The sequence below is a fragment of the Pteropus vampyrus genome, unplaced genomic scaffold (assembly GCF_000151845.1).
Source record: "Pteropus vampyrus isolate Shadow unplaced genomic scaffold, Pvam_2.0 Scaffold81, whole genome shotgun sequence".
NCBI classification, from domain to species: domain Eukaryota; kingdom Metazoa; phylum Chordata; class Mammalia; order Chiroptera; family Pteropodidae; genus Pteropus; species Pteropus vampyrus.
This window is the reverse complement of record NW_011888862.1, coordinates 2,223,765-2,241,598: the sequence shown is the minus strand read 5'-3', so window position 1 is coordinate 2,241,598 and position 17,834 is coordinate 2,223,765. Positions and strand designations below refer to the sequence as shown.

At 40.5% G+C, this 17,834-nt stretch overlaps 1 protein-coding gene across 1 annotated transcript in view; it reads right to left on the bottom strand.

The window, feature by feature from the left end:
- FRMPD4 (FERM and PDZ domain containing 4) overlaps positions 1-17,834 on the bottom strand; it is a 755,715-nt gene that overhangs the window by 47,415 nt on the left and 690,466 nt on the right. The window contains exon 8 of the mRNA XM_011363039.2: positions 6,414-6,459. Within this exon, the coding sequence (XP_011361341.1) occupies positions 6,414-6,459 (46 nt within the window). The remainder of the gene's footprint in view (positions 1-6,413; positions 6,460-17,834) is intronic.

Below are 17,834 nucleotides of genomic sequence, written 5' to 3'. Positions count from 1 at the left end.
CTAAAACTGCAAGTGTGATGGGAAATCCTGCTTAGAAGGCTGCTGCGATCCCGCGCTGCATCATCTTGGTAAATTTACTGCATCTGAGAATCACCCTTGTTGCATAAGTTTAATAAAACCTGAGGGGAATGGAACTCATATCTAGGTGTCTGCACTATTTGTTTATTTTAAAAAAGAATTGGATTCTCTATTGAACCTCATATGGAGGTAAATATTTAGTTTGAATCATACAATTGCTATTTTATAGATTAAAATGGTCAAATACATATAGTACTAAGAGACTGAGGCTGCTGTGTAAAGAATTCTAGTAATTGACTCTAGAATCAACACAGACGCTCAAACTTGGTGTATTGCATTAATCTCAAGGCACAAAAGCCAATTAGGGTGTCTCGTACTTTGACTTTCAAGTAAAATGAAAAAAAAAAAAAAGGATTCTCATCTTTATCAAATACAAGTATACTTGAGACCAAGTGAAAAAAACAATGATTGAATGGATAAGTAAAATGTGGTCCATCCATACAATGGAATATTATTCATCCATAAAAAGAATGAAGTTATGATACATGCTACAACATGGACGGACCTCGAAAACATCAATTCAAAGAAACCAGACACAAAAGGCCACATATTGTAGGATTTGATTTCATTTTATATGAAATTTCCAGAACAGGCAAGTCCATAGAGACGAAAGGAGATTAGTGGCTGCCAGGGGCTGGGGGGCGGGGCAATGTAGAACGGGGTATGGCTTTTCCTTTGGAGTGATGAAGAAGTTCCACAGCTAGATGGTGCCAATGGTTGCACAAGATTTTGAATGTACCTAATGCCACAGGATCGTACCCTTTTAAATGGTTAAAATGGTAGATTTATGTTATGTGCATATAATACATAATAATAGAGTATTTTTTTTTTACTAGAATAATGTAAAACACTACATTAAAACAAAATCATTGTTGGAAAAAAAAACATAGTAAAACAGGCGGGTATATTCTGGGGTGGAATTTTGCATTAATACTGGGGGAATCGTGTTATTCTGAAAGTTCCCCTCTACCCTCTACAGTGTCAGGCCTGGATAGATGGATGGATGGTTCAGCCTCTGGAGCCTTCACTCCTTCACTTAAGCAAGACATTTTAAGAGAATGACTGTCCCTTAAAAAACCAAACCAAACCAAACCAAACCTCAAATCCCAAACCCCAAACGAAAAGAAAACACTCCCCTAAAACTCCGAATGGCTGCTCCTCAAAAAGAACAGCTCTGAACATGCTCAATGTGACTTTAAAAGTCCTCTTGCCCAGCTGACATGACGTGACAGTGGTGTTCTCATCGGTATCCTGGTAATTATAGGTCAAGTTTAGTAATGATTAACGACCAAATCATATAGTAGTGAGTTCATTTGCTTTTGATGTCCCATTTTTTTAGCTGAAGGGAAAACATTCTTCTCTCTCAATGATTTTAAGCAAGCGATATTTACACTGGCATGATGAGTTTAGCACAAGTGAAGGGGCTGTAATAAAGGTACTCTGAACAGACACTACTAATTAGATGAGACGTCAGCGTGTGGTAACACCCCATTTTTCCAGCATCGTTTGGGAATGAAGGATGATTTCACATGTTCAATGTACCAGAGACCGAGGTGGATTTCTCTATGCATCTGAATTCTTTAATGTAATATTTTACCATATTTTCTAAATTGTTCTACATAATTCCTTGTCTCAATAAAAAGTATATTTAACAGAACTTCATTTTTTCATGCATTTCATTTGATATGTAATCTTAGAATGCAATGATGTCCCCATGGAAGTATATATGGTTATTTTCCCCGAAAGTAAGTGGCCCCATAATGCAGAACTTGTTAAACTGGGGACGAGTCTGTCTTCTCTCCATAGCTATATAGGACACCCATCTCCTGTAGCCTCATTTCCATATTTATTTATCACGCCCTAATGACAAACCTGGTAATCTAAGAAAACCTGAAAGCAAATGAGATAGCCACGGGAGTTAAGTAAATATTATTTTATACATATTTGGAAGTCAACAGACTTGGGATAAAAGTCTCGCTAAGAATCCATACTAGTGCATTTTTCTTATTCTGAATTTGTGACTATTTCATTATTTTTGATAATAATCAAAATGACTTTTGATACTAAAAACATAGCTCTTCAAGTCTGAAGTTTAGTCAATTAGAATCGACAGAAGAGTGGCTTATTCTAGTGGTTGGAGTTACTTGTGATACATGGGGAAGGTAAACCAGTCATGACTGCAGTTTTAACTTGGATCTCTCTTTGAGGCTCAAAAAATATACAATGTGAACCACTCAAAACCCCGATGAATTAATTCTTAGCAAAATGCAGACCTGTAGGTGCTGATCACAAGCACTTCATATCCTTTGGTGGAAATGACAAGTAATTACCGTTTAGAATAATCAGATCCTCCTGCTGTTAATTAATTTTAAGATTAGAAGGTCTCTAATCAACCCCTGCACCTCTTTCAAAATTTGCTGTCGCCAAGGTGGCCACGATAAATGTGTGGCATCCTCCTGATGCTTTTAGATGCTCTTAGAAGTGACTAGAACATCTTTTGAACAAAAATTACATAGACAGGATTAAGTTCTAAAACCGAAGTGTAAGGTCTTGAACTTGCAATCCCTACAGTCCTACTTATACAGTAGGCATTGAGGGAATGTTTCGTGAAGACTAACTAGTCCAGTTATCACTGGATAACTTATTTGGAGCCCCCTCAGAGCAGACCCTAGGACAAAGATGCACAAGCAAGTCGCAGATCTGGGAGGTGCTCCCAGGAAGCATGGTGAGTAAGCAGGGGAAGGGCCGTAGGGAAGGGCAGTAAGCCAATAAAGCATTTATTGTTGTTAGCCGCTACTGTAAGCAACTGGAGCTTAACCCTACCAACAGCCTCAGAAAACAAGGCAGACCACAGCCTCGGGAGCTGTAGTGAGGAGAGAAGGGGCTAGGGTATTTGTCAATCAGCGATGAAACGGCTGCTCTTCCAGAAGTGATAATTCCTCAACATTTCTGGACTGCTCCATGAGCATGTTCCTGTGGCCAGAAAAAGCACACAGGCAAAGACTCACTGGTGCTCTCAGCTGGAAATTGGGCTGACAAGCTTGGCGTGACACATTCCAAAGGAATATGGTCCCAGTTCTGATAGCATTTGCTATACTGGGGCTTCTATGAGGAGAGTAGCCACCCCTCAGGTATGTAGAACACACTGGAAGGTAGGCAGGAAGTGAGAGGAGGGCAAGCAGGTCCCTCAGCTCTTTGGCCTAGAAGGAACCTGAGGGAATGTGAATCATGGTAGCTCAGAGACACCAGAACCGATAATGACTTAGCCCAAGTCCCACTGAGTTGGGGTTGTGTGAGGGGAGGTTACAGAGACTTTTTAAATACTCTGTCTCAGGTAAGGTTGAACTGGGAAGTTCTGGAAGTTCTGGACTTGGGAACCGTGGGAAGGAAAAGAAGGAGCTAGCCAAGAAAGTTCTGTAATAAAAAATAGTAGCTGTATAAGGAAAGATAATGATAGTGTGTCAGAACCAAACAAATGAAATTCATGAGTAACTCAGAAATTCTCCTAAAATTCTGTACAGAGGAAAAACAACTAAATACCGACAAAGATTTATACACGAAGATGTTCTTTGCAGAGTTATTTACAGTAACAAAACATTAAAGACATTACGAAGGGCTCAATGATAGGGAGTTGCTTAAGTAGATATCAGTTCAATGTAATGTTTTACAGCCATGCATATGATGCTCATGTAGAATTCTTAATGACATGGGAAAATGCTTGATATGTTAAGTGGAAGAGGCAAAGTAAAACTGTACATACATTATGATCTGGGCTACTGACAAGGCATAGAACAAGACTTGGAAGGAGGACAGTTCAGGAAGGAGGGCCGGGCAAAGGCAAGCCAAATATTTACTGGTTGTTTCTGGGGAAAAGATTTGCTGACATATTTTTCTGCTTCTGCATTTCCACGATTTTTTTTTTCTAAGAAATAAAGGAAAAATGGTGAAGAGAGAGAGCCCTGCATATTACTTAAAATATAATGTGGCAACCTGTTAAGAAATCTTTCTCATCAAAGAATTTTGAGGATCCTATGGTTTTCTACCAGGCCCCCTTTCCCGGGCCTCATTGGAGACTGAGTTCTGTGACCGGGTCATGTTGGGGTGCCCTGAGCCCACATGGAGTGTGACAAGAAGGTATAAACGCTGGTTTTCTGTCTTGACTGGACCTTATTATACAGAAGACATACAACATAAAAAATGCTAGCCAGCAAGCTGCAGAGAAATTAAAGTGCTAATTTTTATTGTCAATGATAAAAGTAAAATCTATGGACTTTCTTTTGGTCTGGCCAGTCATCTGTTTCTGTATGTCAATCCTGACTACCAAGAGAATGTTTAGCAAATAAATAAAACTCAATTAAATTTATTTTTAAAAAAGCAATTTGCTTGTAGGAAAATCCAAACACAAAAATATAGGTAAAAATTTGCAATTTCTTCTTCTCCCATCTGCTCTCCTCTCTACATTTAATGTATCTATTTAAGTAACTTTGGGATTTCAACTCTTTCATTTCAATTGAAACAGGAGGAAAGAGCCTCTCCGGGCTAGATAAGTAAGGGAAGACTTTAGGTAGGGCAGTCGTTCCCAAGTAGGGGACATTCTGCTCCCCAGGGCACCTTTGGCACTATCTGGAGACATTTTTCATTGCCACAACTCAGAGAGAACTGCTACTGGCATCTTGTGCGTAGAGGCCAGGGATGATGCTGAACCCCGTATAGTGCACAATGCAGCGCCCAAGACAGAGAATTCTCCAGCACGAATGTCAACAGGGCCAATATTGAGAAACTCTAAGGCAGCATTTAGAATTTGTACTGAGACTTGAAAGGTGAGAAGGATTTAAATAGGCTGAGGAGGTCGTGGGTGGAATACGTGGTGGGCATTTCAGGAAGGAGGGCCGGGCAAAGGCAAGTCAAAGATGAGACTTCATCTCCAATGACCCAGAAGGAGAGAAGGACCAAAGAGCAGAGGCGTAGCCATAAGAACATGCAACGCCCAACGTAAGAACGTGCTCCTAAATGTTGTGGCTAAATATTGACTTTCAATGTAGCACAACAGCAAGAGCCACCTGAACGTCTAGAAAATTCCAGATTATCTGTTAAAAGAAAGTTCTATGACTCAGCGATAGTAATGAGTACTCACTCATATGAATAACAAGTCACGCAGACTCAAATGGCAAAGACAGAAAGCAGAGTCATAAGACGCAACCCTTAACTTAAAGGCAAAACTCCTCTCTCTAAATTTACTGCATGGGCAAAATGTTAGCCAATACTGCAAAAAGAACCTCGTTCGGGGTCAAATGGTTCAGATCCTGCATTGCTACTAGGTTATAAAGTGGGGAGAGATTTTCCAGGAAAGACAATGTCAACCTGAAGTTCCACTGGGAATTTATAATTGGTCAATCGCTTGCTTATTGTATACATCATTTACACTGGCTTTACCAAAATGAATTTGTTCACTGCAGAGAAATGAAGAAGTCTGGGTAGATTTGAGGCAAGTGTGAGTGACATGTGGGTTAACTGAAACCATCTAAAAACGGACCGGCTCTGCTTTCCATGGAAGGAATCGTGGACTCAGGAGATGGAGGAGCAGGGTGGCCCTGGGATAGGGTTTAACATTCTCTTCATTCAGATGGGAAACTGGAGTTCTGAGCAGGTGTGGGAATCGCCTGCTGTACTGCTGGCAACTGGATCTCAAATCTCGATTCCCTTACGTCCTGTCATTGTGGTGATGGCTGTGTACCTCAGTCAATTTTATAAAGATCACTGAAGTGTATGCTCAAAATGGGTGAATTTCATAATAGGTGGATTACATCATGATAAAGTCGTTTGTTTAAAAAACCATGGGGACTGAAGACAGTAAGATTTTAATCACTTCCCCCCTCCTGATTGAGGCTGTTGAATGAAATTACGATGACCAGATTCCCTCCAAGAACCACCTTTAAAGTAAGTCTCATGAAATATCCAGTTCTCTACCAAATTATTTAGATGGGGGTAAGAAAAACAATCCCACTTCAACCTCCTACAATTAGATATTCCCATTAGATTTATGATTCTTAAACTGGAAACTACAAGAAAGTCTTGAGTTTCGTGGCATTTCCAGATGTAAGAGTCACATAGGACTGAAGAGCTGATTTTCCAGATATTTAGGAAATGCATTATTTTCTTTTCTCTCCAATGATTGGGTTTGTACAAAATACGACTAATCAAGAATCCTGGACTCATATTGCAAATGCGTGCTATTATTCTCTGCTGTTATTCGTCGTCGTGGTTTTACTGGAGCGGGAGGAGGAGACCAGAAGCCCGAGATCATACGGTGGCACTCTTACTCACAGGACACTTACAGGGTAAGGCTGAATGACAGTCAGGAGTATCGATTCCTTGCAGCTTCTGTAAGACAGAAAAACAAACATATTTATGAAAGGCGCAGAGCCTGAACTGCGGCAGTAACGGTGTTCTTTTGAAATACAATGTGTGATGTGTTGGTGAAAGTTCCTTGGGCTCACAGGGCAAAGAACCAAATGGCTCCGAAGTGGGCTTTCAGACCACGGAAAAAACCAGAATCAAGTGTTCACCCAGTGTTAACAAACAGCCCGACTGAAGCTTCTTCCCACGCGGTTCTCGTCGGGTGATATTATCTGCAATGCACAACAGCAGGGCCCTAAAATAAAACTCACAGAGGGAAGGTTGGTTTTAGAAACATCATCTCAGACTCTTCACACTTTTCGCTGCTCTCAAAATTGATTCTCCCTTTCCGATTTTCCTATAGCTGCTTAAAAATTTTTGGTGTGATTTTCTGTAAGGGGGAGAGATTTTGAAAAATTCCAGCCATTCATTGAACATCATTATGTTGTCAGGGTCAGCATCATGAAAGAAAATGTCACTGTAGGTTTTTTTATGTAAAAACAGCTTCCCAGCAAAATTCATTTTGTGTGGACCTTGGGCAGATAAATATTTCTGACGGCAACTCATGGGAAACATTGCTCACCATAGGGAACACTTTGTAGCTAAAAGCACAACAATGTAATATAACGGTTTATTTAATTTCCTCCAACTAACCCAAACCTTTCAAATAACACGAACCCTTGGGGAAAAATCATATTATGGGTTATAATAGTTTTTCTTCCTTCCTTCCTTTGTTCCTCTTTTTATCGTGAGTAGGAGAAAGGTCAGTTGTCACTTTGTTGAGGAGAAGCTGACTTTTCCTTCTTCAGGTTGTAATTAATTCCCTGCTTTTGCGATTTACTTCCTAAACGAATAAAGCGAACAGGGGTCTGCCGCAGGGCTGTGCCCTTGGAGAAGCCACTAGAAATCGCATTTCCGGTGCCAGCTGCTCTGTGGTTTGGCTCACTCATGGCTGGCTGCGTTGGATCATGTTCTGCCGATTTGTCGCAGAGGCGGTGGGTATCGGCTCGGAGGGGAGGCCTGCGGGGCAGGGATCAGTGGATGAGGGGAAGGAGGACTGGAACTCAACACACTCGAGAAAGACTCGGAACAGTTAGTATGATGACGACGGTGGGGAGGGCAGTGCACTGCTGACAGCGGCCCATCTGCTCCCATGAGGTCCCAAGCAGTGGCACAGAGCCCCAGTAACTGGAGCAGACAGCCAGTATTCCCATTAGATGGGGCAATACAGCAACAGCATGATCAAAGAAGTCAATGGATAAAATGCACAATCATGCATCGCTGGTGAGTGTGTCAACATGTGGAGCTACATGCAAAACAGTGTGAAATACCTAATGCAATTTACACAGGCTCAAAATACATGTGCGTAAAACAGCCGCAATAGGATTAGAAGAATGCAATAAAAAATGACAGGATACACACTAAATATAACAGTTTTCTCCTAGGGGAGATGGGAGCGGGTGTGAACATAAATAAATAAAACCAGAGAGGGGCCTTGCATGGGTCTATGATGATCATTTTGTGTTGTGAATTTATGAGTTTGACCGATTCAACTCCCTGTACCTGTGATTTAAAATAAAATTCGTCACTTGAAGGAAGATGCAATGTGGGGTAGTGACATGTCAGCAAATTTATAAACTATCTAAGCGGTGGTGGCTCTTGGAGATCTTTAAAGTAACTCTGAATGTGCTCACCAAGACAGTGGAGAACCAGCATCCCAGGTCCTCAGGCCTATCCCACAGAGCCAAACCTAGGTGGCTTTAACACAGTCCCTGGGCTCCCACTGTTTGCTATGTACAGAAGCAAGGCACTGCTTCTGAGCCCTCACTCGTTTCCCTCGTTCACAGGAAACAAGAAGCATCCAGCAGATAAGAAATGGGATGTGGCTCTACCGACTGAAGAACGCGTGAGTGTGACAGCGTGGCAGTGGGCCTGTTTGTCCTGCCTGCCTGGTCTCTTCTGCCCAAGTCCGTCCTCCGACATCATCATCTGAGCACAGCTGATTGGTCCCCAGTGTTGGAATGAGACAAACAGATTCCTCTCTCCAGAAGAACTAAGAGACACGGTCGAGGAGAGTTGGGGGCCAAGTCATCTACGAGGCTGAGTAGAAGTAAAGGTTACAGATGCTGGTGGCCCCCCGAGCAGTCCTGGTTGCCACCTGAGGGCTGGTTGATCACCATTCTGTTAGAAATAAAATAATTCATGTAAAATATCTCAGTATGATATCTATCAGCAGTTCTGGGAGTGGACGTTTGTTTGTTTTCTAGCATCTGTAAGTACCTAATTATCACCTGCCAGATAAGAAGAATATACTCCACGGTGCTTTGGGTCCCTTAGGATGCCTGATCCCATCCTACGAGGAAAAGAGATCGAAGCCACATGTATTTATATTTTACAGGATGCTAAGATGATTAAAGCAGATTCAGCTGAAGCTTCAAGCCAATAGATGCTGATCACTGTGACGTGCCAAGCAGAGTACTGTAGGACTTTCAAAGGAGGTACTAAAAATAAGAGTTTGGGACTTGAAACTCCTTATTCACTGCGGGATATGACCTGTGACTTAATTTTTAAAAAAAGGCAAAGGGGACAGGCTGGCGGAAGCAGCACATGCCTGTAGAGTAGAGGCTACATTTGGAAAATTTGGAGAATTTTCTCAAACCTGCTTCATACATTTACGGGCCTGCCTGAGGTTTCGTAGAGGGCTAAGTCAGAACTGGCCTTGGAGAGCTGTTACGAACACGCAATAAGCAAACAGAACACGGTTGCGTTATGATTCCATCCTCTGAGACTTACTTGCTACACTTACTCCCAATTTCTATTCACTTAAACACTTACTTGAATAGATTATATTCTTTGAACCCAAACAATCCTTGACTGAGACAGTGAGTGCTGAGACCCCTAAGAAGAAACAATTGAAAGATAAACATTAGCACGAGGCTGTGGGAAATATGCTAATTTTCTCTAGAGCAACGCTCAGTGGCACGGTATTTATTTGTTCACTGCTAGAAACGGAAGCAGATATTCACGGCTCCAGTGCAGTCTATTAGGAGTAGATGAACCTGTGAAGAAGGCCATTTGTCCTTAGATGCTAAGAAAAAAGGCATAGACACCGTATTAGTTTCCTATTGCTGTGATAATAAGTTATCACAAACTAAGTCACTTAAAACAATATAAATTTTCTTTCCTTACAAGTCTGAAGGTAAAAAGTCTGAAATGGGCCTCACTAAGCTAAAATCATGGTGTCAGCGTGGCTGCATTCATTCTGGAACCTTTTCCGGTTTCTAGAGACTTCTGGTATTCCCCGGTTCATGGCTCCTTCCTCCATCTTTAAAATTGGCAGTGAAGCATCTTCCAATTTCCTCCTGACTCACCCGCTTTCCTCTTTCACTTATAAGGACCCTTGAGATTGCATTGGCTCCCCCTGGTTAACCACCCCATCCTTAACTGAATCACATCTGCACAGTCACAGGCTCTAGGGATCAGAACATAGACATCTTGGGGGGAATCATCATTCTGTCCTATCACAGATACTAACTTTACGAGTTAGCTAGTGCTACATAACAAATTCCCACAAAATACACACATTACCTCCCAGCTTCTAAGAGTCAGCAGAATGAGCATGGCTTAATTTGGTCATCTTTTGCAAGTTCTTCCATGAGACTGCAATTAAAGCGTCGCGCAGGGCTGGGGTCTGAGCCGAAACCTCGGTTGGGAAGGCTCCACTTCCCAGCTCACTTCTGTGATTTTGAGCAGGATTAGATTCCTTTTTGGGATGCTGAACCACCGGCCTCAGTTCCTTGCTGCAGTTGGCTAGAGGCCACCCATAGTTCCTTGCCATGTGGGCCTCCCCAATATGGTGACTTGCTTTCTCAAAACCAGCAAGGGAGAGAGTCTGCTGGCAAGATGGAAATTACGATCTTACATAATCATGGAAGTGATATTCCAACACCTTTGCCTTATTCTATTGGTTAGAAGCAAGTCACAGGTCCTACACATACTAAAAGAGCGGGGAATATGCAGAGCTATGAATAGCAGGAAGCAAGGATTATTGGGGCCCATCTTAAATTCTGTCTGCCACACTAACAAGGAGATTCATAAATGAGGAAACTATAAGTATCTCAAAAGTAGTTTCCACCCACGAATTCAGCTCACACAGATTTTTTTTTTTTTTTGGTCAAGAACATCAGAAAGAAGCATTACTCAGTATACTGTATTAATTTGAAAACATTTTTCAAAATATATCTTATATTTATGGCACTTTAAGTCTTTGCGTCTATAGTAATTCTCTATAATTTGCCTGAAATATAAACTAGATTGATTTTAATTTTATTGTTTAATGAATAAATGAAGTTATCTGAATTGAAATAAAATATTTCAGTATGTTATTTGTCATCTGGACTGGAGACATACTTTTCTTCTGTTTTCTCTCATCTATAATTTTTTGATTATAACCTGCCACACAAGAAGAATTAACTTCATAATGTTTTGTATCCTTTAGACTTCCTAACACTAAGATTCTAGGAGGCAAAAAAGAAAAAGATCTAAGCTCTTTTAAATCAGCCTCACCAGAAAGCTTAGAATTCAGAATGGAAGACGCCACATTCCATTAGTCAGATAACTTCATTTTCTGAAGGCCTAAAACAGCGAAAGATTTTTAAAAATCCAGTTAGAAGCACATTTAGAGAAGTATTATTTCATAATAAATTCCAGGTAAATTTTCTACTTTTGAGAATAATTTCCAATTGCAGTGCCAATATTTTTTAAGTGGTTGAATTTGTCAAAAACATCATTTGAATCCCTGAATCACAATGCTGAGCCACAGAGGAAAATAACATCTGACAAACCCGAAGCCACTCCTATCAAATTTGCCTTCAATTCCTCTTCATTTCTTTAACAAAAAATCTTCACTTAACCTTTTTTTTTTGGATGGAGAGTCCCTGGAAACATGTTTGGGACCCCCAGCATCAGTGGTTGCAGGTCATGCTTTGGTATTGCATCCGTTTTAAATTTCACTGGATGTGATTCTGCTGCAGAAAGCAAAGCGACGCGAGGAAGAAGCTCAGATTTAGGCTTTCGGTATTAAAATCCCTTTCATCGATGAAGCTAAAAGCTCGTGCTGTCTTTTTCTTGAAGCAGCATCATTTGGCACCTTTCTTTAACTGCCTTTCGCACTTTATATGTGCATGATTTTAATACTGCAATATGTAACCATATCGGCATGTGCTAGTGTATGTTTCCCTTTTAGACCAACCAAATCGATCCCTTGATCAACTCGGAGGTTGATAGGAATTTGACAGAGTTGCAAAGAGCATCGAGATGTCCTCAGAGATTGGGAAGACAAATCAAAACAAAAACGAAACAACTAAAATATATAGGAAGATATTTCACGTTAACATTTGAGCATCTTGTTAAAAAAACAAACAACAAAACAAAAAGAAGTCCAAACAACTACGAGATTTTAAACTTCAAAAGTGAAAGTATCAATCTATGAAGGCTGAAAGGCTACACTTTTAAAAGGCAACACAAAGAGGTTATTTAGGGCTAGCTATGAAAGTATTTTATAAACTGTAAAATGACATTCTAACGTAACTCAAATGCTTGATGTACGGTATTTTTATTTGGAAAGAGGTGGCGAGGCACAGGGAAGGGGTATTTGAACTCTCACTTCTAAGGTAAATACATGCACACATAAGATTCTTTCTTCTTGTACTTCAGAGTTCTTCAAAGAGATTAGAAAAATATTCTTTTCTGCAAGCTAGTGCTTCTCAGCCATTAAACTCTCTGTGGTGGACAGCTACCGTTGAAGGAAATAAGAACAACCAATTAATGGCATTTCTCCAATGACGCTTTGCTCAGAGAGCCTTTCTGCAACCCTAGGAAATTATGAAGCCACTGGGATGCCTTCTATTTTCTCTTCCTATCTGAATCTTGAGATGTAAAAAGAACATTAAGATTTTAAGAACATCAATAACCGGCCGTAACATATTCAGCCCAGTCAATTGCTGCCAAAGCTGGAGGAAATATTGTTTCCCTTCATTTTCAGAAAAGTTGCCATAGGATGATTAGGAATGGAGGTTTAACACTTCATCTAGTTGACCTTTCCAAGACTCTAAATTGAGTTTGTAATTATCCACTGCATCAATGCCTAACAGGTATGGAAGCCATTAGTTGGAGAGAATGGAAATGGCTGGCGAATGACCAAGCATTCAAACAAGGTATACACATGACGGCCAAGTGTGATCTGTCGCAGACTTTAGGAAACACTAACACTCGACCCATTGTCACTGAACCTTGCCTTTACTTTGAAAACTGTCAAGGAGAGGAATAAGATTATTTGTTATTTATGAACATCTCAGTTATGTTCAGGGGATGCTGAGGAAGAAAATGGGCATAATGAAGCCACCATAGTCATCAGGGTAATAAAGACAGAGAGGAGATGCGTCAAAGTTCACTTGTCCAGTAGCACTGACTTGGCTTCTACCAGTTCTACAGCATCTTTCCTGTTACCGTTTTTTTTTGCTGAGCCAAGAAGCCCGCCAGTTCGGTAGCCAAAGGGAAAATGAAGAGAATTTAAGGAAGACCTTTATTAAGCAATCTGTTAAAGAGTCTACCCTTAAAAATGGGATGACTGTACTGTTCGTCTTTTCGCATCTGCGATATGGAGGCTCCAAAGATGGTGCCCAATGAACCGTACCTTTTGGTATTAACGCTTTTGTGTCGTCTCCTCCCCCGAGAATCTAGACTACTTCTGTGACTTACTTTTGACAAACAGAATATTGTGAAAGCGGCAGGATATGATTTCTTGGCCTTGGTTAGAAGAATCCTAGGAGTCTTGCAGTGTCCACATGGGTATCTTGGAATCCTCACTCTGAGAAAAGCCAGCACCAGGTAAGAAGTCCAACAACCCTGTGACCACCATGTTGTGAGGAAGTTAGCCATGTGGAAAAGCAGTGTGGAGAGAAGGAGACTTGCCTGGTCAGCCGCAGCTGTGTTAGCTAAATCCAGGCAATGACATAGGAGTGAAGAGGCCATCTTGGATGTCCAGACCAAGCAAGCTGTCATATGGCTCCAGACCCAGCTGTCATTTAACTGCAGCCAGATGAGAGACAGCACTGAGAACCATCTAGATAATCCCAGTCAACCCACAGAATCATGAGATTAGAAATTACTTTATCAAATTATTACATTTGTTGGGTGGCAACAGAAAACTAGAACATCATCTGTCCGTAAAGACTTGAAGACAATGTTTTTAAAAAATTGGTAATCGAAGAGGGCAAATGGTTTTGAAATTGAACATATCTCCCTTATCAAGGAAGGACAAGTGTCCAATCCAATCACTCCCCAGAATACTATAATAGAGACCCATCTTTTAAACGCATCTTTCATGCAAACGTTTGTGGACATGTGGAAAAGGATGTTCGGACTGCTGAAAATGGGGTTAGCGCAATTTTAACATTAATTATTGACTTTTGGAAATTAGGGTGGAGAGGAAAATAACTAATAAACTTTAAGGGAGAGGAAAAAAAAACTCGATTACACAATTGGCAGTGCATCCTGAGGTATATATTTGACCTTTGCAGAGAAAGGATTAAAAGCACACTGGAATTTTAGGTTTAGAATTAAATAGCTTACATACAATCAATCTCTTGAATATAAACCTAGGGAGAAACCAGATTTCTTGGCAAAGTCTAATTCACATTTTACTGAATGTATTTAAGGCTTACGCTGTGCTTTTCTTTGTGAAGAATATTAGGCTATTACGTCAAAAATCCAAATAAATGATGCCGTGATTATCAAAATTAACATTTTAACGAAATGGTCTCATTTCAAGCCCTTTGTTTTATTGTATTTTTTAAAACTTTGCAGTAAAATTTCAGGTTAGGGATTCTGAATTTAGAAACTGCTGCAAGGAGTTTTATTTGCATATGATATTGGTTTTTGGTTTGACCTCAATTTTTTTGTCCCTTTATTTTTTGCTGAATGAGTGTTGTCTTTGGCCTTTGAACTGCTTACCTTTAACTCGTGGAAGAAACTTGTATTATATTTATAATTCGTAAAGGGCAGAAGGACCTCTTGAGATAAAAATTATTTTATATAGATGTATGATACTAAATAGCTCTCAACTCATTAATTCTTTCAATAAGTATTTATTGAATATCTAGGGGGTGGTAGGCATGTGGGATCCATTAGTGATTCTCAGTGGGGAATAATATTGCCCCACAGAGGGCATTTGGCAATGTCTGGAGACATTTATGGCTGTCACAACAACGGGGGTACTACTGGCATTTAGTGGGTACAGGACAGGTACACTGCTAAGCATCCTACAGCACACAGGATAGTCTCCCCAAAGCAAAAAAATTTCAGCTCAAAATGTCAATGGTGTCAAGGTTGAGAAACCTCAGGCTATCATATCAGATACCCAGCACCCCCCTCAAAAGAAAACCACTCTCTTGACTTGCAACACCATAGAATAGCTTGACCCTATTTGGAACATTATATTAATATAATCACATAGCATAAACTACTTATTTTTATTTCTTCTTTCACTCGGCATTGTTTGAGATTCATCCAAACTGTCACGTGTCGTTGTATGAATGTACCACAATTTCTTCATCCATTCTACCACCGATGGATATTCGAGTGATTTTCAATTTAGAGTTAGAAAGAATAGAATTGCTATAAATATTCTTATATATGTCTTTTGGTGACTATATGTACGCATTTGTGTTTAGTATATACTTAGGAGTGGAACTGCTAGGTCATTGGGTATGCATGAGTTCAAGCAGAGATCCTGTTATATTTGGCTATATCATTCCCTCCTGGTCTTGTGACATGTACATCTCTTTAATTCTGCAAACTCTAATAGCCTGCTTTACCTTATTCTTTTACTTCTTAGTGTCTGCCAGCTAATGGAACAAGTTGTAGTCCATCAATGCATACTGTCATCTAAAAACACATTCTTGAGTACATGCAGAGATCAGTACTATTATGACTGAAAGACATCGTGTTGAATAAACAATTGATCTATGTCTCACAAAGGAGAGGTTGGAGAAGAATGTCTGAAAGTTGCTTAGGAAGTAAAATCTGTCAGCTGAGTGAGGACTGCAAGAAGATATGAGTACATAACATTCAACTCGCCTAAACTGAATAGTTCAAACTGTACCAAAATTATTGGGAGCCCCAAAGCCCTGGTGAGCCGTTGGTAATAGTACAAGCTCATCAGGACACATTGGGAAAGGACACATTTAATTGACATCATCTCATTCTTTTCTGGCTGCTTCTACTCGCTTCCAGTATGAAAGCAGCCTTCCCGTCATCTTTTTGCCTGTCTGTATCTTCAAGGATGTGCTATTTGAAGAGTTAAATGTAAAAATTTCCAAGAGCATTGCAGTTGGCTCAGAACATCCAAAGAACCCTCTAGACCTCTGGCTATTTCAATTCAAATTCACTCAATAAAATAACATTAAAATCTAGTTTCCCTGTTGCGCCAGCCACAGTTTAAGTATTAAACGGCCACAAGTAATTGGAGGCTTTCATAATCCATCACTGCAGAATGATTTGTTAGACAATGCTGTTCTAGATGCTCATCTAAAGATACTTCCCCAAGAAACACCAAGACGATCCTCCTCCAAAATTTTAGCATGATCTCTATCTTATTCTAAAGGAGGGGGCAGTCTAGCCAGCTGGATCTGATTTGTGAGAAGGCACACAGAGACAGAAATGACACTCGAGGACATCACACTGAATAAACCTTGCAGCAGCCCATTCTCTTGGGAAAAAAATTTAATAGTTTATCCCTAAAATTAAGAAATAATATATTTTTTCTAAAATAATATGATGATTTCTAAAGATTTCAACTAATACTGTTTCAGTATTTCCCAATAGGTTCCCCTGTGCCCGAGTGCACACAAAACTGGAAAAAAATTTGAATGACAGCAACAATGACGAATTAAAAAGTAGATTAATAGCTAATTTGTTCTAAATGATTACCACGTGCCAGACATTGTACCGCATACGTTACTTGTGTTGCTTAATTTCAAGCCTGTCGATATCCCAGTAAAGACGGTACTGTCAGGCCCATTTTGGAGATGAGGAAACTGAGGTTCAGAGAGATCGATTAAATGGCTCCAGTTTACACATTCAGTAAGTGATAGAAACAGAGCACAGACCTGTGCTTTGCTTTGTGACTTCAAAGCCTGTGTCTGTGTTCTTAAGTTGTCCTAGAAATTCAGATATGGGTCTAGAAGCGCAAAACTTAGAAGGTGCCAGAGTGGCCTTGTGGCCACCCTGCTAACACTTCCCAGCATGTGAGCCTTATTAGCGCTTAAAAGGAGCTTCTGTTTCTTGTATATATTTGGGGCAAATCACATCACCCCACTGGGCTTCGCTTTTCTCAACTGGAAGAGGAGGGAGCTTGTACTAAATTAGTGGTTTTCAAACTGTGCTCCATGCAACCCTCCTGAGAGGGTGACACATGCCAGTGGGAAGAGCCCTGGATACCCCTGTGTCTTTTCAACCGGAAACCCTCCACTGCTTTATGTACTGTGACTGTGGTTAGGTTCCTGTTGAAGACGCTGGTGCTAAAAGCAATAGGAAAATTCAGGGGCTAAATGATCGCTACTGGTTCATCAAATTCCAAAAGGCTTCCATCGGCAATTCTAAATTCCATTCTGAATTTCTGTGAAGGTGTCCAGCGTCCTCCTCTCACTTAAACTTCTTTTGTTCAATGAAAAGCGAAGATAACAGTTTTATTGGATTTGTTTGCTTTTCTATTCTTAGCATTTTGAGAATGACAATAATATCGTCTGCTGTTTTCTATTGCAAAACTAGAGCATCTCAGTAACAATCGCAACACCCTAGAAGAGAAAGGTAACACTATTATCTCAATTTTACTGATAAGGAAACAGGCTTGGAGAGGTTACAGCACTTTTAACAAAGTTGCATGGCTAGACGCCTGCCTGACCCTAGACTTTGGGCTTGGCCAATGACTTCCTTTGGCTAACGGAAGAGGTACAGAAGTGACAGTTTACCAGATCAGAGCCTACTCTTTGAGAGGCCCTGTGTGTTCCTGCTTGCCCACTCCTGCTCTGTATCACTATGTGCGTATCATACCCTAGCCTGTGCCCTGGTCCAAAGAGGATGAGAGATCTGTGATATAGACGTGAACCTAATCTGTAGCTCTCAGGCAAGCCCAGACAGATCAGCAAAGCCATCCCAAAGTTTTCAGATGCATGAGTAAGAAACGATTATTTCCAGATACAAAAGGAAAAATATTACATGAATCCACTTACATGAAATGTCTGGAATAGGCAGATCCACAGAGACAGATAGTAAATTAGAGGTTACTAGGGGTGGGGGAA